Source organism: Clarias gariepinus, chromosome 3 (assembly GCF_024256425.1).
Source record: "Clarias gariepinus isolate MV-2021 ecotype Netherlands chromosome 3, CGAR_prim_01v2, whole genome shotgun sequence".
NCBI lineage: Eukaryota > Metazoa > Chordata > Actinopteri > Siluriformes > Clariidae > Clarias > Clarias gariepinus.
Window position 1 is genome coordinate 11,994,368 of NC_071102.1, and position 26,934 is coordinate 12,021,301.

General features: G+C 38.0%; 1 protein-coding gene across 1 annotated transcript; it reads right to left on the reverse strand.

Annotated features, from left to right (window-relative positions):
* Positions 1–718: 718 nt before the first annotated feature.
* On the reverse strand, positions 719–26,477 carry znf280d (zinc finger protein 280D). The gene is made up of 20 exons (XM_053492458.1): positions 26,390–26,477; positions 21,150–21,311; positions 18,450–18,685; positions 16,850–16,955; positions 16,455–16,697; positions 16,274–16,348; positions 16,085–16,167; positions 15,753–15,979; positions 13,617–13,774; positions 13,335–13,435; positions 13,115–13,261; positions 12,055–12,189; positions 11,010–11,212; positions 10,760–10,900; positions 10,583–10,645; positions 8,981–9,099; positions 8,859–8,880; positions 2,082–2,106; positions 1,925–1,968; positions 719–1,819 (listed from the first exon to the last, which is right to left on the reverse strand). The coding sequence occupies exons 2-20, from the start codon at positions 21,301–21,303 to the stop codon at positions 1,321–1,323; spliced, it is 2,781 nt and encodes a 926-aa protein (XP_053348433.1). The 5' UTR covers positions 21,304–21,311; positions 26,390–26,477; the 3' UTR covers positions 719–1,320.
* Between the last annotated feature and the right edge of the window lie 457 nt (positions 26,478–26,934).

Here is a 26,934-nt window from a genome sequence, read left to right on the forward strand (position 1 = left end):
AGGTTTAATCAAGTACGATGCTCGGTTCAGCAGACTGATTTTCCTCCTCAAACACCAAACACTTGCTATGAGCTAAAGAAGCATGAAGTAACACAATGACCTTACTACAGACAAAAAGAGACCAACAGGAGACCCACATTACACTGGCTGCAGTAACATATCCGGAGATACGCACGTTCTAGCTAAGATATGCAAACCCTGTATGTTGATGCATACACATTAACAAACTGACTTTGCATGCATAGCCAAATCAGTTTATTGTTCATGGACTCTAGGGTGCAGTTTAAATGCTGAAATGGCTTGCTGAATTTGTAATCATCACATAAATTCAGAAATCTGGCGAACAATACTGATAGACAGTGTACTGTATAATGTTTTGTAGAATATAAGTCCAGAATTTAGCTTGGCCCCCAGCAGAAACAGATGTGCAGGTCTGCTCTAAAGATCACAAACCTCTCCTTTAAGCCTCTAAAGAGGAACATGCCAATTATATGGACAAGCTGAAATACGTAAAAAATATTTAATAATGGAAAAAACAATCCTTTAAGTACCCGAGATTGTTGGCTGAAACTTTCAAATGACCATGTCATTTGGAAGTGGGAATTTATGAAAACTTTGTGCTTAAATTTGTTCAGTCTTGTAGACCTCCTTAAGTCACAAAGGAACATCTGGATCATGTGTAAATTGCTGAAACTAAGCAGCACAGTAATGCCAAGTGTGTAATATAAGAATTGTTTATCTTTATTTGTTTTAATTTCAAGCGAAGACATTTGATGAAGCCTCACCCCTGAAATCCACTGAGCAGATGTAACTAGAACAGTGTTACTGATAAAACCTCCTTTTCCTATTTATTTAAAATAAGTATAAAAAGAATATTTTACACGAAAGCAATACAGCACTTTTTTAGAGTTGATTTATCAGTCAGGTACACCGTGGTGTAGTACAGAACAACCGATGCACAGTCTTACCTAAAATCCAAGAACCAGTAAATCATAATTGTGTGCCAGGTATTGGCCTGACATTAGTAAAAAGCAATGCTGATTATAATAACAGGTGATTTCACAGTCTCTCAGTTTGCTTCTGAAATGGGCAAGGAAGGCAATACTTTGTGCTGGAGCACAGTAACACAATCAATCTTCCTTGATTCAAGTTTAATCACAAACAGCAATATTTTTTCTTTTCAGTTCCAATAGATCAACATCCCATACCACTGGAAGTCTTACATGAAGTAACAACCGTTAACTAAGTTTTACAGTTAGATTAAAAAATATGTAAAAGTAAAAATGTTCTTGTCCTATGCTACTCTAAAGCTAAAGTTTTCTAGGTGCTTATGAGGTCTGAGGTCTCCTCCTCCTCCTTGTCTTTCTCCTCCTTCTCCTCCACCTCCTCACTGTCTCTTTTACTGTTAGGCGAAATGTCTTTCGTAGGTCCTGGCCCGTTCTTGGCTTCTCGTCCATTCTCGGCTTCTTGGCTTTCGAGGACCTTGGATGGAATGAGAGGCTCCAGCATGGAGTCCGCGCTTATAGTCTCGGCTTTGTCGCCTTTATTCAGAAAGTCATCCACGCTCACTCCGCCTCCGTTTTCGATTGGGTTGCAGGGCGCATCAGTGTTCTCGGGTTCTGTCCTCACTGAGCCATTCTCAGTTGTGGGCTCCACACTTTTAGGTCCTAACTCGTCTTTAGCTTCCTGGTCTGCAACTGTCTGCTCTGGATTGACCTCTTTTTTAACTGGCTCAGATACACTTCCATCGCTCCACACGTTACCGATGCTCAGAGATTCCATTTCATTCTGTCCCGATGCCACTTTGGGTTCTTCAGAGCTGAATCACAGGATAAAAAAAAAAAAAAAAGACCACAGTTGAGGTCAATGAAATCCATATGAATGAAACCATATAACTGTACAGTAACACAAAAAATGGCCTTACTTGTCAGAACTGCTCACTTCTGCTACTACACTTTGGGCCTCAACCTATTAAAGAAGAAAATGTTTGGTTAATAAAAAAAAAAAAAAAAAAAGATATTTATAAGGGTGATGCCTGAGAAGACAAAGGGAAACTTTAATCTTTGTAAATCCTCACTCACCTTATCAGTGTTAGAAAGTGTACTCCTAAAAAAAAAAAAGAAAAAAAAAAAAAAAAAAAAGAAATTTTAGCGTTTTTTGCAATTAAAAAGAAATCACCCCATCAGAGTTAATTACATTGGTCTTATGTTATTTAACCAATTAAACCAGGACTTTTAATTGGGCAGAATAACAGAGTGGAGTTATGAGAGTAAAACTCCCCTTTATTTCTCTATATAATCCCCTGCTACACTAATGCACTTATTTAAGCATTTCACTGGTGCTTGGATATAATCAAGGTAGAAAGTTTTCTCAGTATGCCGTACCCTGGCCTCCCAGCAACTACTCCACTGGCCCAAACATGTGGAAATCACTTGAAGCGAGGTCAGAAATGTACAGGGATGTGGCAATCACTGGTGTTTGTGAATGATTGTGTGTACAGTTCCACTGACAAATTAGTCTCTTCCACAAGTTATCCATTGATCTTCTACACATCAGGCGTTTCACTCACTGATTGTTCACGGCAATGACTACGTCTTTTTGCTTTCATACACTGAAAATTTCATCACAAGTAGAGTGAACCTCCCCTTGTAATTAAAGAATCCACAACTAAAATACCATTAACTATGCGGCGCTACAATACATTACCAGTTAAGTAAATGGCAGTCCACCAAACAACAAGCAGTCACAATGCAAACAGATTAACCACAGAAAGAAAACCGAGAGCAAAGTTTTATTTTAAGAGCCTGAACCACAGAACAATAGCTCTCAGGTGGATCACTGAAATACTCTCTTGGGGAGTGTCAGAACTTGTGGGGTTAAAAAAAAAAAGTAAGCAGTGAGCATTTTCTTACACTCTGATCCTGCAATACTTTACTGTGACTCTTAAGGACCTTTCTCCCTGCTGCACATTAGTTACATTGCTTTCCTTTTGAGCTAATTAAGGCCAGAGCTCAATGCTAATTTACACCTCGTCTTCTGCACACCGCTTAACACGCAACCAAATTAGACTAATGAAATTAGTGATGATTTTTCACAAAGAATTATATTTTCATCAAATTCAAGGGTCAGAGAGTTGCACTCATATTTCATCACAAAGGCCGATTTATCTAAATCAGTGGAGGTGAATCACTGTCTCTATTTTTATCCTCTCCTCTTTACAACTCTGCCCTCTACGTTTAACAAAAGCACCAGACGTCTGGTGTCACTGTCTCCCAATACATCATGGAGTTCCGCTGAGAGCCAGGAAATGGCACAGACAATCCTCAGAGGTAACGCCTAAGAATCCTGACCAACAATAGAAAGTGACTACATTACAATAAAAAGAAATCCAAATAAGATCCTTAAAATATAGAGACAGATTTTCCCCCCTGAGCAGCAACCCTGCTTAATGACACACTGCTAAACAACTTCTGGGACATATACAAATACGGTCATTGCAGGAATACTGCACTACAAACACTTCTCCATCCAGAAATTTCTTCTAGACAAATTGTACCTGGTACATACACCCAACTAAAGGATTATTAGGAACACCTGTTCAATTTCTCATTAATGCAATTATCCAATCAACTAATCACATGGCAGTTGCTTCAATGCATTTAGGGGTGTGGTCCTGGTCAAGACAATCTCCTGATCTCCAAACTCAATGTCAGAATGGGAAAGAAAGGTGATTTAAGCAATTTTGAGCGTGGCATGGTTGTTAGTGCCAGACGAGCCGGTCTAAATATTTCACAATCTGCTCAGTTACTGGAATTTCCACGTACAACCATTTCTAGGGTTTACAAAGAATGGTGTAAAAAGGGAAAAACCTCCAGTATGCAGCAGTCCGGTGGGCGAAAATGCTTTGTTGATGTTAGAAGTCAGAGGAGAATGGGCCGACTGATTCAAGCTGATAGAAGAGCAACTTTGACTGAAATAACCACTCGTTACCACCGAGGTATGCAGCAAAGCATTTGTGAAACCACAACACACACAACCTTGAGGCGGATGGGCTACAACAGCAGAAGACCCCACCGGGTACCACTCATCTCCACTACAAATAGGAAAAAGAGGCTACAATTCGCAAAATTGGACAGTTGAAGACTGGAAAAATGTTGCCTGGTCTGATGAGTCTCAATTTCTGTTGAGACATTCAAATGGTAGAGTCAGAATTTGGTGTAAACAGAATGAGAACATGGACCATCATGCCTTGTTTCCACTGTGCAGGCTGGTGGTGGTGGTGTAATGGTGTGGGGGATGTTTTCTTGGCACACTTTGGGCCCCTTAGTGCCAATTGGGCATCGTTTAAATGCAGACAGGTTTACCTGAGCATTGTTTCTGACCACGTCCATCCCTTTATAACCACCATCCTCCAGCAGGATAATGCACCATGTCACAAAGCTCGAATCATTTCAAATTGGTTTCCTGAACATGACAATGAGTTCACTGTACTAAAATGGCCCCCACAGTCACCAGATCTCCACCCAATAGAGCATCTTTGGGATGTGGTGGAACGGGAGCTTCGTGCCCTGGATGTGCATCCCACAAATCTCCATCAACTGCAAGATGCTATCCGATCAATATGGGCCAACATTTCTAAAGAATGCTTTCAGCACCTTGTTGAATCAATGCCACATAGAATTAAGGCAGTTCTGAAGGCGAAAGGGGGTCAAACTCCGTATTAATATGGTGTTCCTAATAATCCTTTAGGTGAGTGTATTGTGTAATGTGGTTTATACAATGATTAAACATGTATTACTATGTTTGACTATGATTAGTAAAATCCATATTTGATTAATAGATAAAAGTTCTACTTTCAGTGATCATAAGGGTTTCAAAACCGGCTTCTTAAAGCTGATTCAGGAAAAGGCTATGAATAAAGGCAGGACATTTTCTAGGATGTTTTATTATTTTATTACTATTGAACATTTACTAAACATTGAAAAATACATTGTAAAAACATTGTATATCAGAGTGAAAACAAAACCATGAGGGCAAGAGAATTATCTGTAGACGACCTGCGAGATTGTGCCAAGACAGATCTGGAGAAGGATACAAGAATATTTCTGTAGCGTTGAAAATGTCCACGAGCACTGCAGCATCCATCATTCTCGAATGGAAGAGATTTGGAACAACCAAGTCTTCCCAAATCTGGCCTCCCAGCCAAACTGAGCAACTGGGGGACAAAGCGCCTTGGTCAGGCAGGGAACCAAGAGCCCAAGAGTTACTTTAAACGAGTTCCCTGGTGGAGATGAGAGAGCCTTACAGAAGGACTGTTTCACTGCATCACTCAACCAATCAGGCCTCTGTGGCAGAGTTGCCAGATAGAAGTCATTCCTCACTAAAAGGCAGTTGCTGGAAGCCAAAAATCCCCTGCAGGACTCTCAGACTAGACTATGAGAAACAAAAGCCTCTGGTCTAATGACACAATTCCCCATGCCATATGTGGAGGAAATCAGACACTCCTCAGTAAAACCGTTGCTATAGTCAAACATGGTGGTGGCAGCATCATGCTGTGCAGATGTTTTTTTTCTGCAACTAAGACTAGGAAACAAGACAGCACAGAGGGAAATGTATACACAAAAATGAAGAGATATCCTTTATAGAGTCCTGGAGTGATCAGGTTGATCTTGATTAATTCTGCAAAAAAGAATGGAAGAAACTTCCAAAAGAAAGGAGTGCCAAGCTTGTAGCCCTATTTACAATCAGACTTGAGGCTGTTATTGCTGCAAAAAGTACTTGGTGATTAGTCTGTGTATTTATGTAACTGGGATATTTCAGTCTTTCTTTCTTTTTTTTTTTTTTTAATAAATTAACAAAATACTCCACATACCCTTTTTTTTTTTTTTTTTGTCATAGTTGAGTTTTGTCTGTTGAATAAATGGATTTGAATCTATTTTAAGTTTGAAACATAAAATGTGGAAAAACTGAAAGTGTCTGACAACTTTCCATTGACTGTGTGTGTATTGTAAGTAGTCACAAATACAGAAAAGTAAATGTTAATCTTGAATAAAACTTAGATTTTTATATCACAAAGAAAAAATATCATAATTTATCCAAAACAATAGGTACGCAAAATTATTAAACCAGCTTTATGTAAATGATTGATTAATAATAATTATAAAATAAATAAAAAAATGCAAGAGTTAAAAAGCTAATCACAACACTTTTACCATTGGAAATCTTCAGGAAGTTCGACAGATTTTCAATGGCATTCAAATCAAGTGAGCAAGTGGGTCATCACTTTATACATTTGAACTCTTTGCTGCCTATCCAGTCTTTGTTGTACTTGGATTCCTTGCCTTGTATCAGTATTATGTGATGGTTTCTTCTTCTTGTACCACTGCTTGAGGAAGGTGGCCTTCAAAAACTGGCAGCAGATTTTAGAGTTTATCTTTAATCCATATTTCTTTGGAAATGGTCCAAACAAATTCACCATCAATAATACCAAATCATATAATCATTCCTCCCCCACCTTGCTGGTGCTTCAGTTGAACTGGTGTGTTTCCATCAGCAATCCAGTCCCTGGCTCATCAATCATGTCCACAAAACCTTGAAAAAAAATCCTTCTTCATATAATGCCCATTCTTGATGCTTTCGCTTGTGGGCTATTTTTCTTCCTTTCTAATTGCCAATCATGTGAAGCACATTGAGTTTGAGGAGCCTAGACTTCTGAAATATGATGGCACATGAGGCTAAAGAGTGCCTGGATACTTCCAGTTTATTTCTCCTCAAGTCTCTTGTGCTTAATTTGCATATTTTCTGCTCAATTTGTTTTTTTGTTTACTTTGATATCTCAACTGTGTAGTGACCACAAATCAAAGTCTTTGTAACTTTAACTGTTTTGCTTCCCTTTGAAAGTCAGTTATGTTTTTTCATGATCTATTAGGTCTTTTCTGCCACATTTTCAAAGCCATTCCTCAACTGTTTGGCCATATCTCATAATTCTATAGTCTTTCCTGATTTTTATTTCCTTCTACACTGTAAAACAATGAATACATCCAAAATATGCAATAATCATCTTCGAACAGTTTTATTAAGATGTGTCTGTAGTGGCTCTGAACTGAGGTGCTGTTAAGTAGTGATTTCTGAGGCTGGTAACTCTAAATGAACTTCTCCTCTGCAGAAGAGGTACGTTTTGGTCGTGCTTTCCTAGGACTTCTTTATGAAAGCCAGTTTCTCATCAAATGCAACTGGGTCATTGACGGATAAGACTTTTTAATAGGCCAATTTTAAAATACCAAAAATATGAATATGTTTTGCCAAAGTAAAAAAATTGTCATTTTAGTGTTTTTACACTTAAGTTAATAAAACATAGCCTTAAAAAAAGTCATCTGGGGCGACCGTAATATATCTCAGAATTCACATTTTTATGTATCATTAAGACTAGTTAAACTCATATCAGTAAGTAGATAAACTGATGAAGAAAGATAAACTTTAGTGCCCTTTCATTTTATGAAAACCATTATTTCACAAGTTTATTCTATAATATCAGAGTCTCCCTCATTATCCAGTTAAAATAAATGTTTATCCCTATAAAAGGAATGGAAAATGGCTGAATTTAGAAAAAAAAAAGATAAAATATACAAATAATTATACTTAAACAATTAACTCTATGTATATAATTAATGTATAGAATATGAAAACTACAAATATAGGACATATATCTATCATTTAACACATTTAGCAGTGGTCGCCCCACATGATGTTTTCAGGTTTACTCAAGTATAACATGCTAACGGTTAGCCTCAGAAACCAAACTAGCTTCTTCTAGTGACAAAGCACTATCAAATTTATCATCAACATATAGATTTGTGGAAAAAAATTATAATTCACAGTTTTGGGGTGGTCGCCCCACATGATGACCAAAAGTGACTACGACATTACAGCAGTTAAAAAACAGCTTTTTCTTACTATATGAGAGAGACTGATTTACTATACAGTTGTTTCCAGGGGGTCTTCACTTGTGTCTGGCTGATGCAGTATCCCATCATTGAGATGTTTTTTAAAATAAAGGTCCCAAAATTGTGGTTTGTTGATGGTCGCCCCGGATGAAATGGATAGAATCAACATCATGCGGACAACATTCGTTTGTATATCATGATAGAAATATATGAGCAAATGTTTTATAATGTTTTGTCAATGGATGTAAAACATGTTTAAAATTATGCCAACTAGGAAAAGGGATATATTTAAGTTGATTTAAAGTGTTTTTAAACCAGTTGACTAAGTTAACTAAACTAACCAGTTGACTAAGTTAACTTTAGTTAACTAAAGTCAAGGCCGGACGGTCGCCCCATATGGTGTTTTGGCACTTCGGATAGCCGAAAAATTATGAAAAACTTAAAAATTTGGAGAAGTTAGAGTGGTTTAGTAGGTAAAGAAGGTATAACAAGTAGATGAGAAATCTTTATGTATTTTTAATTTTTTTCTGCAAAATAAAATTAACCCGGACAGAAAAAGGGGGCGTCACGTCATTGACCCAAATGCATTTGACAATACTGTTCTATACTATTCCAGAACAACTGACATTTATGTAAGTCTTAAAATAACAACTTACTATTGTTGTTACTTAGCTTCCTAATGCTGTGTGTGTCATTTCATAGTTCTGAAATCTCCAGTATTGTTATAGAATGTAAAACTTTTGTCTGGTAGTATGGGTAAATATACTGAGTATATTTCCAATTTGTTTTGTTTGACTTTTAAACATTTGAATACGTTTAAATTCCATTTACTCTAATGGCCTTATGTGGAATTAGTCAGACACTCGTCTGCAATAAGAACGTATAAAATAGCATTCGGAGCATCAAACCGCTCACCTCTCCGCTGTCGAATCTGCATCTGTAAAGTATAGAAGAGAGAATTGTACCAAGTCTTATTCAAGCAGGGAAGGAAAGAAAAATTGTCTATTGCACAGATTGTGAGAGATTAGGTGTAGTACCTGTCTCTAAAATGACCTGGCAGCTGTGGTTGGGTCTGCTGATAAGGTGCTCACACATGCGGTTTGAATCAGATGCGTCGGTCAGGAACTCACAGTTCAAACAAACGAGAGTCAAACTCCTGCAAAAAAGTCAGACACTGTTTATGATATAATATTGGGATCTCCAACAAAAGTGACCACAAAAATAATGTACAAAAATGTTGATGAATGATGAATAGTTAATATTTTTTCTGAATAGAGCCTTTTATTCCTGTAAAAACTTGTTTCTGAATTGCTGGCACCTGAATAACATTTACTAAATAACTGCATGCTGGCACATTGGCTTAATAGTTAGCACTTTCGCCTTGCACCTTCAGGTCCTAAGTTCGATTCCCTGGTCTAGTCTGTGTACATGTTCTCCCTGTGTTTGGTGGGTTTTCTTCAGGTTCTCTTGTTTTCTCCAACAGTCCAAAGCATGCAGATTAAGCTAATTGGTGTTCCCAAATTGTCCATAGTGAGAATTGACCTGGTCCTGAGATCCAACCATAACCAAACAAAAAAATGTAAATAACTAAAATGATCACCACTGGCCTCCATGGTCCCTGGGTGGACTACAGAGATTCCTAGATAAATGGATGAATATAAATAACAGGATAGAATATCTTCCTGTAATGTCTGTTAAATGTAAAGATTATCTTGGACTGCTTTGCTTGGACCGTTGGCTGTTCATGCTTCTTTATATTCATAGCTTCGTTCTAGGATACCAAAATTTTTTTCATTCATATAAATCCCAGTGAATCTGCTCTTACTATGGAAAAGAAATCATGTTAGAATAACTAAATTAGGATAAACCTGTAATTAGTTTTGTAGCCAGCAATATTGTCAGAGCTGTTTTTTTGTAAACTGATCCAAACTTTCTGATCAGATTAAAGAAGCCAACAGTTGCTGTGATGTAAGCAAAATGAACCAAAATCCTTGTGCATCCCTGCATCCTCTCCTGTTCAACATTTTTTTTAAGGGATTTTATCCGTTTTCTTATCCAGGATTTCGTACTGGCCAATTTACATTTACTAGTATAACACAGAGCATGCTCTCGCTTGCAGAAGCTCATAAATGCCCATGACTGATGTGTGGTTCTGACCATTTCTGACTTGGATGACATACCTTACTGATTTGATCAGAAATTTTGAGTAACAGATTACAATTTTTTTTTGTTCAGCATAAGAAGAACACGATTATGTTTTTGGATTCTATTTCTTGCTTATTTATTTATCACTTACTTAAAGAATACTTATAGCAAGGACCTATTACCCATGGACTTAAATGGAAACAATATTTAAGATGTGTAATGTTCAACTAAAATCTTATTATTTTCTTTTCTTTAATAACTTAGTAATGATGCTCAAATACAACTCAACCCCTGTAGTCGATCAAGTATGGTCAGTTACTTCTCTACTTAGTATATAGCCAAAATGTTGCACATGAAACAGAGGCATAACCTGAGCTAAAATATAAAAGTAATTCAAATAAATGCTAAAGTTTCAGTATAACAAAAAACAACATCTAATTAGATTGGAGTTATATTTCTAACCAGTGACAGTAAAGTTAGGACTGAAAACTTACCGTACGCCACGCAGGGGTATGTTCATCCTGTTCAACGATGGTTTTATTGAACTGCTGTGGAACCTGAATGCGAAAAAAGGTTTACAAGTGTAAACGATGCCGGAGTTAGTCGTTTAGACACCATAAATCTTTGCTCTTTTATATTAAACAAAAACTCAAACAGGCTCCTATCTTTACCTCAGCCTATGTCTTCTGAAAGCCATCTGACAGCTCGTCCAGTACTTGCATACAAAACATTTTAGTAATATAGGGTAATGGCTGTATGCGTCTGTAACTTCATTCTGACACTCGATGCATTTGTGCACTCCGGGTAAGAGTCTGTGGTGAAAAAGAATCCTTTATGTACATTTCGCATACACACACAAAGCACATAAAAATGTAAATGCGTAAAAGGTTAGCTCAGCAGGTCTGCATGGTAAAGACTCACGTCAAGCCTTTGAGCTCAGTGTTGGGTAAGGACAAACGATTCTTATTGCTCTGCTTTGTCTTCAACTTTCCGAAGTTGGAATTGGACTTGTGAGGAGTCATTCTGACCATCTCAGGACTCATGGGAATGAGGTTGACGTATGATTTGCCAGGAGCAGAGGGACACATCGTAGATCCTCCACTGACTGAAGCTCGAATAGTCACCTGTGGGGGGGGGGAGTCAATAGTGCAGTGAAGGGAGTCAAAAGACAACAATATGTTAAAGACAGAACCACTTAACTAAAAAGTAGGCCAAATCATGTAGGGTATGCATGCCAACGCTAAACCCTTTGCCAATAAAAGCTTGTGACACACAACAGTTCTAGAAAACAGAACCATCTGTTATGAGAGAAAAAAAACAAAACGTGTCTATTTTTATTTTACACCTGCCACAAAGAAGAGCTTACATAAAGGCTTTTTTCATGAAAATTTCGGTCAAACTTATGGTGATCAGGGGGCAACACATGCATCTGATGAAAACACACAAAGCTCTGTGTGAAACTGCTCACATTAATATTGATTATTATACTCATTGCCCACATTTTTTTTTACCTGGAAGATTTCCACCTGCAGCAGCGTAAAGCATACAATCATGCAGATACAGGTCAAGAGCTTCTGTTAAAAGTATGACCTCTGTGTTATGTCATAAAAGTGCATTTATGTAACGCCACTCAGAAGCTTCTGCACTCAGTGCAGAATTGTTTATATCTGAGGCTGACCGTACAATCAAACATGGCCAATCAAACTGAAAATCAGCCAATTCTGGTCACTGGCAGATCGTCCAGTTTATCTCTATTACAAGTAAAAAAAAAAAAATAAATAAATAAAAATCTATTTTGGAATCAGTGTGGTGATGAGTGAATCGCGACACAAAAGAATACTGGTTCAAACCCAATTAATCCCCACCCCATCTCTACTATACGCCATAGAACATCCCCACCTCTTGTCCCACTTTATAGTGAAATTAAAAAGGTGCAACAAAGCAAACATGTTTCCACAACACGAACCTTCGTTCCTGGAGGAAGTCCTTCAAGGCTTTTTGGCTTTTTATAAGTCCGATGATGAAGCGTTTTGTGTTCCACTTTCTCCTTGTAAGTGAGAAAATTCAATCTGCACTTTCCACAGCGCTGAATTCCTTTTTTCTGCAAAGTAAATAAATACAAACTGTGAATAAAAAGCAAAACCTCTCTCAGTAACAATTATAGTCGGTCACTGGAAACATTCTTTCATGTTAAATAGGCTAGTTTATTCTGTTGCCAGTTATCTATTAGTCACATTAATCGCATTAGTCAACCATCCTTATTTTTAATTTAATAATTTTGTTTTTTTAACCAGATTTGTGAGCTGATTTTTCTTTCAACTAAATTGACTTTTTAGTCTCGTTTCCTATTGTTGGGGGAAAAACTCTAAAGGAAAGTCGTCTCCACTGTCAGACGGTTATGTATTGCACCAAGGTGTCCGACCGACAAGCAAATCAATCCAAACTCTAAGAGAGAACCAACAGGGTGACTCGCAGGCGAGTTCTCCATTTTGCTGACTTCACATTTATAGCCTCAAGCCGCAGAGACAGAAACAAGAAATGAGGGCTTCCACCACTGTTTAAAACCTAAACTCTCCTACAGCTGAGCCTGACCTACAAATTACTACTCCAGAGCCCAAATTCAGTAAAGATTTACATGTGGGGAAAAACCCACATGCAAAGTTGATAACACTGGCGGACCAATTTGCAAGATGATTCACTAGCAGGGTCTGCAGAAGATTTGTGACAGTCGCATGAGCAAAACAGCACGTCTAAAAAATATAGAAATGGGGTGCCAAAAGCAGGGTCCTGTCAATTAAAAGTAATTAAAAGCAACTACTCTTTAATAAGCCTGAAAGTCACCTCAGGAATGGTGCACAAATTAGTAGAAAGGCAGATGTTTAATATGCTGAAGCCTGTTTTCTTTAAAGACAAAAGAATACCCATTGCATAAGTCTGAACTATATCTTAGTGTCACAAAAGAATGCATCACGATAAAATTCACTAAAAACAACACAAGCCCATTTAGTATTATGAAAGATTCATACCTGGTGTTTCATGTAATGCTGCATGTACATGTGCGCACTGCGCAGGACTTTAAGGCAGAAAGGACAAAGGAGGTCTTTAGTGTTTTCATGGACGGTGCGGAAATGGGTCTCTACGTCTGAAAAGAACGACGATCTGTAGTTGCAGACCTGTGAGCAGAAAAACAAGCCGTGAGATAAACAGGTCATGACATGGAATGACTAAAGGAAAGTTCAGACGTACCTGACAGCCATATGGCATCTCGCCTGGTTTGTGATTGTCCTTCATGTGCTCCAAAAGCACTTGTTCTGTCTCAAAGGCCAATTCACAGATCTTACAATTAGCTAAAATGGAAAAAGAAAAAAAAAAGAAAAGGTGTGAAACAAAATCATCCTAGACAAGTTTAGGTTAAGTTTACTGTGGGGTGTTTATTGTAAACAAAACTGTATGCTTTATCTTGTATCTTTGAGTGTACTAGTGGCAGTCTAGTGAGGATACATGGGATGATGTGTTATGCTGGCATACTGGTGGACTCGTAGGGGCTGTGGGCACTTTCTATGTGGCACTGCAGCTGGAAGGGAGTGGAATACTGCCGGTAACAGTGCTGACAAGTAGTGTGACTCTCCCAACTCTCACTGTTTTGTTTCTCCAGCTCCAGATGATGCTTCATGTGATTCATAAACCTGCGAGAGGGGGGGTAAACAGATAAGTAAAAAAAAAAAAAAAAAAAGAAAAAAAGAAATTTGAAATTAACTGCATTTGTGACAATGATAGACAGGAAGAAGTGTGTGTGGGGGGGGGGGGGGGGTGGACAAAAATAAAAGACAGGAAGTGAAAGAATAAACCATGAAAAAACCTGACTAAAATTACAGGGAGTGAAGAGAGAAAATATACATGGTATACTGAAGAAACAGAAGTAAAGCAAGACATCAAGTCAGAGAGAAACTGAACAGTGTGAAAATAGACGGGAAGAAGATGGAGAAAATCCCATCACAGAGACAACATCAGGGACACGTGTGCTGCATGACATTAACGCCGATGTGAGAGTTAAACACGGGCGAGTGCAGACTTGTGTGGGAAAACTGAGCTGAGGGGTGCCACTGACAACAGCGTGCAAACCTAAACACTTTGATTTGAGCGGAAATCAATGTTATGCAGATGAGAGCAGTTCACACAGGTAAACCACTACAAAGCGGCTCCTCTTTCAAAACAAAAGCTTTCTTTTCCTCCGCAAAAAAAGAGCTGCTTAAAATAGACACACAGCAGCCTGAGAATTACCGAACTGCAAATGCTCAAGCCAACATGCCCTATTTATGCGATTCAAGACACGACTACAGATCGTTTAAACATATTAAAAAGACACCTACTTTAATCTTCTATAAATCAAATCTGTCCACCAGAACAAAAGCACCACAAATAGAGCAAACAGCAGGATCCAACTGGCCGCCACAGCCCGTGGGAATAAAGGCCACGCACTGTTAAATATAACAAACCAAATTAGAAAGTCGCTGGTTCAAAAACAGACTTTTTACCAGCATGTGGCCTGTATGTGCATCAAAGCACTATTTGGACTCCCAAAGGTTTTCCTAAAGATAAATTAGCACTCATTCTCCTCACACCTCACTTTCTAAGCATGCATAATAGCCATTATGATACCAGCAATTATAGCAGGCTTTTTTGTTTCACTTAACGATGAGCTGCTCCTCAGGCTGCCCCCAGCCCCCCCTCTCTCTGCTTGCCACCTTGCCCTGATGTACAGCGGCCTATTTTTCAGACGTCGTGTTCTGCTACCTCAGCTCCCCTAATAGGGATTTTTTTTTTCTTCTCGCAGGCGAACCATGACCCTGGCTGCCGGAACTTGGGGTACGTGGAAAACGTGTCTCCCCATTAAAAGGAGCTTAGCAAGGCTTTTCTCATGCCTTGGCAGAGTGAAGTTATTTAATCACACCAACACTTCTTACACCGGCCAAACTACCGACCATTATTCATCTCAGGACCCAGGGGGGAACGTGAGGGCTGATAACGTCTCATCCATCTACAAGAGGGCAATGCTGTGATAGGGGCTGTAGTCCATGCTTCTCCCAGTCTTACCATGTCTTTATTTTTTTCCTTTGCTATTAAGTGTTATTACATGCAAAATCCAGAATACATTACTCAAAATATTTTGTATAATCAACCAGCACATCAATTTCCCAATAGTCAAAGCAGGAAATCTCAGTTTAAAACATGAGAGATGAGGAGAGACAAGTTCAAAACAGATGTACAGTACAGTGCAAAAGTCTTGAGCACCCTTTATTTGTTCATACTTCGAAAGAGCCAGACTTTCTTGTAATTTTTCATGTACTCTTAAAGAGAAGTTGTCAAGGTTTCCTGAAGGACATTTACATAAACAAGCCTGATTTAAAATTGTATCTTTAGGCACTTTGCAGCTGTAAAACATTTGTTACAATTTCTTTAATTTAATACACATCATTTAATATAAAGAAATTAAAGGAGACTTTATTCCTACATTTTTTGCCAGTGTCCCAATCAATTTCTGTTTGCATAGAGTATTTTTCTATCATTAATGTTTTCATGAAAAATTTCCTTAAGAGATATACAGAGGCTAACACAATGTTGCTGTTCCACACAAGTGCCACCAGACAGCACGGAAAACCGTACCTAATGTTGTTCTTGAGGATTTTCAAACAACTGTTGCACTTGAAAGTTGTGTTGGACTTCTGTTCACGCGCAGCAGTCTGATCACCCTCGCACTTCCCGTAATAAAACTCGGACACCAGCATGATGAGCTTTCCTCGCTCCGCTTCATACAATCGCACTGGCATTGCAGCTCTGTCAGTCTTTGAGGTCGAAGGCAGGATTGTGTCCAATAAGTTTGGGCAGCAGATCTGAAACATGCAAATAGAGAAATATCAACTAGGGATGGCAAAGCCTTTGGTTTCTGACTGAAAAAAATATTTCATAATGAGACTGAAGAATAATTACTATCTCACCTGCATGTGAGTTTTTAAGGGATCCATCAATGTAAACTGAATGTCACATTTGGGACATTTCCTAGTCAAGGGGCTCTCATTCTCTGTTGTTAAAAAAATTATAAATAAATAAATAAATTTATGCTGAATAAAAATAATACATGACCTACAATTAAAATGTGTCAAACAATACAGCGAATGAACACAAACCCATGTCAATTTTAGTTCTTTTTGAAGTGCTGTTGTTCGAGTCAGACAGGAAGCTACGTTTCATTTTCCCGTTATCTGTGGTCCAAAATAAAGTCACGAGAGAAAAGAGACTCAACAATTAGAGAACACCTTTACCAGAAATCGTATCATGATAGTCTATCATGCACACACAAATACATACCCCGGTTGTTCAGAGCTTGTAGAGTAGGTGGGATGAGTTTGGTAGAGCTGGGTTTGCTTAGAGGGCTGTGATGGATAGAGTGTGGGCTGGCAGTGGAGTGTGACAGGGTAGAGATATCAGCAGGGCCCTGGACGTTAGACAGAGTCACCACGTTGTTTTGGATTAACTGCACTTGGGGCCTGTGGATGACACCTGGCACTGGTTTAGGCGATGCAGTGACCTGCTGCACCGCCGGCTGACCTGCTGTAGTTTCAGAAGGTTCACAAGGAGGAAACAGCCATCCTGAGCTTTATGACATTTTATTACATTTTTTAAATGTATATGTAAAGATATGTATTTATCTACAAGGATATTGTTTCAATTACTTAAAGCAGAGACCCAGTGATTGTGCATACCTGGCACAACAGTGAATGCCGTTCCTTGTGGATATTGAGAACGCGGGGATGTGACAAATGATGAGTTATTATTGTTGAGGTTTTGTGGTGATGCCACTATATATCCCTGAAAAGAATATAAAACACATGAAACCAACAAGGTTCAGCACCAAGCCTTAGCAGAACACATTCTGAAGTCAGTTTCAATCCATGTCTGGTGCTCTCAATCATTTAAAATGAAAAACAAAAGAAGGTAACACAAAATTATACAGCACACAAATGCCTTAGATTTAACAGCCTTTAGTTTTAAGTACTGGTGGTTGCCTTACACAACTGTAAGAACAATGCTTAGACCAAATACAAACCTTGGTTATAAAATTACAACAAAGTATTCTCATTAAAACAAACCACTGCATATTTCATATTGCTTTGTTTGAAATACCACTGGAGGATATGAATGAGAAATAAAATATGACAAATATACATTATTTTTTGCACAATTTTTACAAATAATTTAAGCTGTTGCTTTAATAATGTATGATTCAGATTCCATACAACATCTACAAACCAAAATAGTGACCTAGTCCATGTTTAGCCAAGCTTCCATGAGTGCTGCTGTGTTAGTACCAAACCCATTACCTTGTCTCACTTAAATACCAAGCAGTTTACAAATACTGCCCCACAAACATCATGGCATTAGCATGAGAACTCTAGACAACTGTCCTCGACTTGTCAGGGGATGTCACTGAAAATGGTTCAAATATATGTGTATATCATATATAAGTATTTTTCAGTGTGTAAAGCCCCATTATAGTCTATGGAAAGAACGTACTGAATAGGGACCCTGAAGATCCCTGGTGACTTGGAGAACATCTTGGAGACACAGATCATGGTAATAGGGATTGGGCAGTGACATGAGTAATGGGTATCAGGCAGCACTTGTAGGGGACAAAAAAAAAAGTGTGCAACAAGTAACAACATGGAGAATGATGACTGACTTGCAACATAAAGGTTGGGAATGATGAATTCAAAAAACCAACATAGGGCGTGAAGATCAATTAGTGTTACTGGGTACAGAAATAAGGAAGCAACTTGACATGGAGATTGAGTAGTGACACAAAAATGGAGACATGGGTATGGGGAAACTAGGAACAGGCATCAAGTAGCAACATGGGATGGACAACTTGTAGAATAGAGGGCACATAGTGGCTGGAGATTGTTTAGCAAAACAGGACAAGGCTTGAGTAGTGGCAAGGGAAACAAGAAATAAGTAGTGATATAGGAGACGGAGGTTGGGTACCAATCCAGGGGATGGAGAGCAGATAGTAACTCGAGGATGGGAATCAGGATATATGATATTCGGGGTGAAGACCTGGGGAAAGGGATTGAAGCAACAATGCATGGGCATAGATCTGGTGGGGCAACTCGGAACCCGGACTGGGTGATATATCAGGAAACATGCTGCTTTAACACATTGCATAATATACTATTTTAGTCCTAAAAGAGAAAATCAAAAGTGCTATTATAAAATATAATTATAGCACACATATTAAGGCTTAAAACCTTATTGAGCCTTGTATAAACCAAAGTAAAAAAACAGCGGACATCGTTGCATTTTTACCTGACTATTGATGATGATTGGCTGAGGGGATACAGTGTTTAGTAATCTGGGTCCAGCTTGCTGTGGTGCTGATTGGGAGCTGCTGGGGATAAAAACTGGCTGTGATGCACCTCGGACATTGGGCTGAGGAGACGGTTTGGGAGCGTTTATCGTTGCCTGACCGGTCTTTTGCGGTGAAGACAGTTCAGGGACCCGTTGGAATGTCACATTTGGTTGGTTACGCTGATAGCCAACACCTAATCGGGAAAAAAAAAAAAAAAAAAGAAAAAGAAGGTGTGCAACTATACTTGATTACATCAAGTGAAAAACAATATTTAAAAAGTATGAGACCTTATTTGCTCTACTTTTTCATAGCAGGGTCATGAAAATTGCTGGAAAATACTGAGAGAATTTTTGAAATATAGGTCATGTTGTGGTTCACCTTATGTGCCATGTTGGAGCTATGTTAACTACAGGCTTTTGCTTACCACAATAAAATTGGAACGACATTTAATATTTGCTTAATATTCAAAGTTTGCTACCCCGGTATCAACCAGTCAAATAGGAAACCCCCAAAAATTCTCAATCCGATTTTTTTCCATTTTTTTTTTTTTATACTGGAGACATGGAAATTATAACAGAACTAATATGGAATTTGGTAGTCAAAAAATTATTTATTAAATAAGCCAGAATACGTTTTAAATTTGCTATTCTGTTTGCTTTGATGACAATTTTGCATACTCTTGCCATTCTTTTAGTCAGCTGGAATGGTTTTCCAATATTCTTGAACAGGATCACAGAGGTGTTGTGTACTTTGTGGCTGCTTTTCCTATACTGTACTTTCTAGTCATTTCCAACTCCTCCCAAACCATCTCAATTGGCAAAATCGGGTGAGTATGGAAGCCGTGTCACATGGTGCAGTATTCCATCTCACTACTTCTTGAACAAATAGCTCTCACTGTACATAACTTAGGGTTGTGTCACCAGTGAAGACCCCAGACACCAGAATATCTGATCATGCATCCTCCTGCATGCTCCACAGTGGGAACCACATATTCAGGAACCTTACACTCACCCTCTCTACGTCTAACAAAGACAGAGTTAAGAACCAAAAATCTTAAATTTGGACTTATCAGACCATCATTTTTATCATTTTATTACTGATCTAATGCCCATTCCTTGTTTTTCTTGGCTAAACCAAGTCTCTCCTGCTTGTTGTTCTTACAAACAAATTGTTCCGTTGCTGCAATTCAACTCACAATTAGTCTCCAAACACTGTTTTTGTCTTTTGCACAAGACAAAAAACTGATGTCTCAAAACATTACGAAGACAACAAATGTTAAAATTAACTTTTGATAAGGCACAGCTTTTGACACGACTGTTTTTAGAATATTTTAGATTGTCCAAAGCAGCTTCATTTAGCTTTGATGACAGTTTGGTACATATTCTGTTGTGTAACATTTTTAGTTTTTTTATACAAATCCATATGTGTTCTTTTATAGTTTAGATGTCTTCAGTATTATGATACAATGTTGAAAATCATAAAAATAAAGAAAAAACACTGTAGGAGGTGTGTTCAAACTTGACTGGTACTGTATGCAACATAAAAATGTAATTTCAATGTGTGTTTTAAAAGGGAACAGAGAAAAGTGCAGAAATCCTTGTTTTATTAAAATATTTGCAGTCTTGATTGAGAGAAGTGTAGTCACAAGAGTTCTAGGTAACTGCTTGGTTTATATTATACATAAGTAATTCAAAACTGTTATTTTATTGGTGTAAACAATTAGAACACAGAAATATCTCCAGTCTGTAAATGTCATAAAATATTATAAGTGCCGCTGAAAATACTATTACTGAATAAAGAGCTCTACAGTACAATCATAGAACAATACAGCTAATCATAGAACTAATTACAGCTGTGCGACCTCCTTTGTATTTGTGAAAATCAATTGGCAACTGGCATATTTTCAACTATAGCCATGCAAAAAACAAGGTGCTGCTGAAATAAAGGGCTTGGCCTCTCGAAATAAGCACTACTCTGTAGTACACTCCTGGAAATTACCAACCAAAAGTCATGTCTGGTGCAACACAAAATTTTAGCATGTGCGTGCAAAACCTCCATCACCCTCTTGCTTGAAAAAAAAATTCTAGGGGAAACACTGGAACAATAAATAATCAGCTTAATGTTGTTTGCTATTACGTAGAATATCTCTTTGGTTTCAGCCAGCTCACTCCTATTACAACCGAAAGCTATATGTTTTCCTGTTTTTATGTTGATGTGAAGTAAACTGAGTCATCTATTTTGTCATCTGACTGCTCTCGTACTGTTACTCCTACATTAAGGTACATAAATTGGTGATCAGTTTCTGTTGAAACAAACCCATTCAGCAGGCAATGAGTTATGTAATGTGTTAAATAGCTAATGCATCATTATATCATATATATATGACTGCCATAAAACAATCTGTGATAACTATTAACTGTTTATCTAAATATCTACCACTTTTTGCCTGATAAATCAGTGAACACATATAAGCAATTTACTGCACATTATAGCAGTGTGTGAGTAAAATATATCTGAATTTGACTACCAGATACTTCATATTTAGATATCATTGTATTACTAAATCAGAAACCTACAGTAAATTAAAAAGAAAGTATTGCAGAAGAAACTCAATCTGAATCTGAAATTCAGTGTGAACATTATGGCAATGTCTGGACCTGTTCTGATGTTAGGAGTCGGCTTGGAGCTGCAGATTTCCCCTACGAATATCGGTTCGTCATCATCGTCGTCATCGATCAAACTGATTTCCGGTATTGCCCTCTGCCACGGCTCCAACTCCTCCTCCTCACATTCCATAAACAGCTCAGACATGGTTAGACCTAAAACGCAAATGTAAATCAGATATGACGTCTCCTCTTCTAGTGTGAAAAACAAACAAACATTTATTTAAAACATTTATTTATTAAAAACCTATTACAGGACACCACACGTGCACACATAGCGACCCGCTCATTTACACTTACCTGCAATTTAGCCAACCCATGATCAGGATAATAAGATACAATCAAACCTTGGATTGCGAGCATAATTAGTTCCATAAGCATGCTTTTATATCAAAACACTTGTATATCAAACCATATTTCTGCATATGAAATAATGGAAACAGTGATAATTAGTTCCACAACCCATAAATACTCATATAAATAATAAATAAAAAAAGTAAAAATAAAACGAATTAACCTGCACTTTACCTTTAAAAAGAATCCTGAAAAAGCAGTGTTTCCGTTAGTGTGTGTGTCTGTGAAGGCGAAAGGAAAGGAGCAGGAAAGGGTGCTACAGCGTAGAATGACTTTTACACACAAACACGCGCTCAAACGCACACACACACACACACACTAATGAAAACTTTGCTCTGTCTGGAAACTCCTTTAACAAGGAACCTCTCTAAGGACACTCACGCGCACACACACTAACGGAATAATTGCTTTCTGACAGCGAGACTCTGGATCTTTAACAAGAAACCTCTCTAATGATACTTGCTCTAACTTTACACGTGCGCACCCACATGTGGTCACAATGTTATAGTAAACAGTACACGAGTGCTTGGGTGTTGATTATATGAGTAATGCATTCCGTGCAAACTGTTGCATTCCTTGTATCAAGCCACTTAAACAACAACATTAGAGGCATCTTACCTGGGCTAAGGATAAAAAGCACTGGACTATTGCTCACTGAGCCAATGTCCTCTTAAATTAAATTTTGCATTTAAAGTTGCTTAAGGTTTGCACAGCCAGTGGTGGTTTGGGGAGCCATGTCAAGTTGGACCATGGTATCCCTTTGCTTGATTGGCCAGCAAACTCACCAGACCTAAACCCCATAGAGAATCTACGTGGTATTGTTATTGAAGAGGAAGATGCGAGATACCAGACCCAAACAACGCAGAAGAGCTGAAGGCCGCTATCAGAGAAACATGGGATTCCGTAACACCTCAGCAGTGCCACAGACTGATTAACCCCATGCCACTCCGTGTTGATGCAGTAATTTATGCAAAGGAAGCCCTGACCAAGTATTGAGTGCTGTACATATTCACCTGTAACAAAACTTCCTATGCAGACACCACAAACACAGGCCGCCACCACCCACCGAGGATTTCTGTTTTATATGTAGAGAGATTTGCAGTCTGATTCAGAGTTTCGGTAACTATGAGTTTGGCCCGGTTTTTGTCATTGACATGCTCAGAATATGACAAAAAAATTGATGTGCCAACACTGCCCACCGATTGCCGCCTAATCACACAAACAGAATTTCTGTTCTATACAAATAATTTGATTGTCATAATTGAAAAATATGTGGGTGACTTCCTTTTTTTCAGCACAATCTGTTGAACCGAATTTAATACCAACTATATAAACATGACCAAGCAAAACTATTGTTAAAAAATAATAATAATAATAATAAATTAGGCAATTAATGAATTGAATTAAATTAATGTAGGCAAAGATACAGCACAGATTTATAAGATTACCGGTATGTGTTTTTTTATTATTATTATTATTATTTTGTTTCTATAACCAAATAATAACATTTTGTGAGTTCTACCATTTTGTGACATCATTACAATATTCTGGTAGCAATACATTTTGATTGTTTATTAAGTAGTGATAACTTTGGTTCTACACGACATGACATAAAAAAACGAATAAAAAATTTTAATGGAGAGCTGAAGCCATCATGGCTACTATAGTATATCTATCTATTGTCAAACAGCAGCAGAATTTTTTTGGGGGGTCATTAACCAATGCTGTGTTGCAGGCACAGATCTGCGCCGCTTGAGCTTTAAAGAAGAGCCCATTCACCGTGTGAAACTGCTTTTCTCTGCAGAGCATGAGCGACCATCAGTACGCCCTTCTAATTCTTTTTACAGCAGCTGAAATCTGCTGCATTTACTGCTTCACAGTAGCAGCATAAACAGGTAAAAGAGTGGGAGTGCAAGAGGGAACTACTGGTTAATCGATTGCGAATGGTATCGTTCTCCCCGACAGATTTTTAAAAAGGGTGAGCAAATATACTTGGGTGGCCGCTCAAGTATACTTTATGTGTGGGGAAACACTGTATGGGTGATTCTAACTAAACCATTAAAACACCTGGGCACTGGTGATTTAAAATATTAAATGTGTAATTTAGTAATATAAAAAAGCATTAGAATAAACACAATACTGTTCTCTACCTTGCACAATGTGTAATTTCAACATGACATTTTTCTATTTTACTGCATTTTCTGACAAATTCTCATTACCACAGCTGTTTAAATGTGTGTTATGTTCTGATTTAACAAATTAACATAAAAAAATGGATGTTTTACTAGATTATTTTAGATGACAGAAAAAAAATAACTGGCTAAATATTCATTTATTATAATAATGAAAAAAATAGGAAAATTATGTGTCCATGCCCGATGTTCTCATCCTCCGCAACATTGTTTTAAGGACTATTTAAACACACATCCAGAATTAAAATAAAGTTTTTTTATCTTCAGCTCTGACTCCTGTCTCTTGCTCAGTGACACTGTCTTTAAACCATACAGCATGGCCGGTTTCACCGCTGTCTTGTACATCTTCCCCATGATTCTCGCTGATATTTGTCTATCACACAGAACTTTTCATCCACCGACTCCAACCTATCTACACTCGCTTCCTTACCTCTTTCCCACACTCTCCATCACCTTGGACTGTTGACCCCAAGTATTCCTGTATCTTCGTCACCTTTTCACCCTGTTTTTTTTACTGTTCCACTTCCCTCCCTTTCATTGTAGAACTGTTGTGTAACATGGTTGTTAAGAATTAATATACATGTGAGATGTTCTGACAAATCAGAATGTGGTATTTTGTCAGTTTTTTTTATGCCATAGTAAAATAAATCCCGTTTTTTTAGTTACATGGTGAAATGTTGCCCTGTTCATTATTGTTTATGGGTTTTTTTTTTGGAGGGGGGCTTTTGTATTTTTGAAGCACTACACAATAAAACTATTGTGAATGCATGATTGTGCAAGTAATATTTGTTTTTGTTTTTTTGCAATATCTCAGACTAATATACTAGTCTCAGTATAAATTACTTATAATACCAACATAATTAACCTAATTTCCGAAACTCACATCATCACACAATTACTGCAACAGATTTTTTATTAGATATTAATTTAATTAATAAAAAAATTTTCTTTGATTTCTTTTGAAGAATTTATTTTAAATGCATGCGTCACATAATTTTGAAAAATGTCATGTTTCATTTAAATATTTTTAAAAATGGTTGCAAATTGTGGAAGGTGTTGCGGTAATGAGAGAAATCAATCGAAAATTTGAATTCAAATTTAAGTAACTGCGCATGACCATTAATAATCCATCCAATGTGAAACTGTATATGCTTTTCTAACAGTGATTATGTGTTCATAGTGTTGGGGTCATTAGATTTTTCTAGGACTTATTTCATTCACTTATTGTGTTCACAAAGGTTTTAAATACTCCAGACTTGGTTGCTAATGTCTGAAAAAAAAATTATTTAGGCATTTTATTTTTTTCCTGCTTGAAATTTTCGAAAGATACGCACACACACACACGTTTATGTGTGTGTGTTTATTTACACCAAAATTAAATTGCGATATTTAAAAAATCACGATACTTAAAGAATTGCAAATCGAATCGATACCTAAGTATCATGATGACATTGTATCGGGAGGTCCTTGATAATTCCTATGCCTAGTAAAAGCCTGTTTCTTGGCTTGACTGTGGACGCATGAGGGCTGAATATAAGGGGTATGTCAAATGCTCTCCTGAGCTCTGAGGTAAACTGAGAAGCTGCTGTGTCAACATTTCATCCACTTCAGCTGAGAGTGAGATTTAAAACACAAGAACTGACATGCACATTGTAAACATTGTTTTAAACAGGAACAGATGATGAGCGGGTCACTGCAGACAACTGTGTTTTCTATAGCTACAGTCAAAAAACTGGAGAATGACACAAATTCTCAAAACTCCATCACTCATGTGTCATGCCAACAGTAAAGCATTTTGAGATCATTCATGTGTGGAGTTGCTTCACAGCCTCACTCACAACTTTGCCTAAGAACACAGTCATGTATAAACAACTGTACAAAAACATTATCCGGAATATGTCAATAAAATGATTGAGTGAACACTGAATACTATTAATCCCACATACTGTAACTGTGTGGAAGCTGATCAATGACACATCTAGCACCCAGGATTCCCACCCTGGTCCTGGATAAATCAATTGTCCTTAGTAATTTTCCTGCTCTAACACACACTGCAACACTCAGGAAGCTGTTGAGCGGATGATCAGTAAAACATGCGTTTTGATAACAGAGAAACACTAAACTGTGCAGGACATAGGATACAATACAATAATACTCTCCCGCCCATATTTATCCTCAAAACAGCTCGTTTGGATTGCTGGCTAATAGGCAGGAGATAAGAAAGACATGACCAGATTGGCATACAACAGCGTAAAAATGATATCAAAATAATTAATAATAAACCTTATGCGGTTAATCACGTCTGCATAAAGCAAAGACTGCGTCTGCACACAAGCTAAACAGCTAACAAGCTAAATCGCTATATTTAGGGTCACTTTATTTCCCACCGTTATTAAGACAAATCCCGCCTACTCTGCACTGACTGGATCCCCGAGCGAATGCGGAAGACACTAACCAATCACAGCACAGAAAGCCAGCAGTCCTAGCCAATCCTGGCAAAAGAGGTGGTGTTTATCTGAACATTGGTGGAAAAAAAAGCTAAGAGCTAACTAAAACCCAAGACAAGCTTTCCAGCTTGGCTAGGCTCAGTTAGCATCACACGTTTAGCAGTCATACAAAAAAGGAGGTGTTGCTAGAAGACGCGACGAAACATTTAGTGTTGATCTGAACAATTGCATTAACGCTTACCTCAAACACACACATACACAGCCTGCTTACAAATCACATCGGAGCTGCTTCAAAGAGCTACAGGCATAGCTACTAGCATACACAGCCCCGGTGCCTGATGGGAAAATAGAGGAGGAGGATTTTTGATGCATCAAACGCTGCACACGCGCGCTCGCCTCTCTCTCTCACTCACTCTCTCTCGACCGCTGATCAACAGGGTTCAATAAAAAGAAGCAGTAATAAAGGAGGCAGATCTCATTGTCCCTCTGTCCCAAGCCTTTCTGTTTCTGGTCTCACAATGTCTCATGTCTTGCTGTCCATCTGCCTTGTGCATGATGTCCCTTTCTTATACTTTGCTTCTTCCCTGTCGCCCATCATTCTGTCCCTTTGTCTCACATCTTATTGTCTCTCTGTCTCACCTCTCTTATCTCCTCTGGGTGTCCCTTTGTCTCATGCTTTCCAGCTACTCTATCATTTGGCTTACTGTCCTTCTGTCTTTCTACAATTTGGCTATTCTTCTGTCTGTCTTCTTCCCTGGCTGGCTGACTGTCTCATATCTGGCTATG

What these genes read in the sequence shown, in the direction of transcription:
- znf280d (XM_053492458.1), bottom strand. Translation starts at nt 21,303, where the DNA reads ATGTCTGAGCTGTTTATGGAATGTGAGGAGGAGGAGTTGGAGCCGTGG. An exon ending in GGCATTCACTGTTGTGCCAG is followed by an intron (nt 16,698 to 16,849) that starts GTATGCACAATC and finishes CTGAAACTACAG; the next exon opens with CAGGTCAGCCGGCGGTGCAG. An exon ending in AGATGCCATATGGCTGTCAG is followed by an intron (nt 13,262 to 13,334) that starts GTACGTCTGAAC and finishes TTCTGCTCACAG; the next exon opens with GTCTGCAACTACAGATCGTC.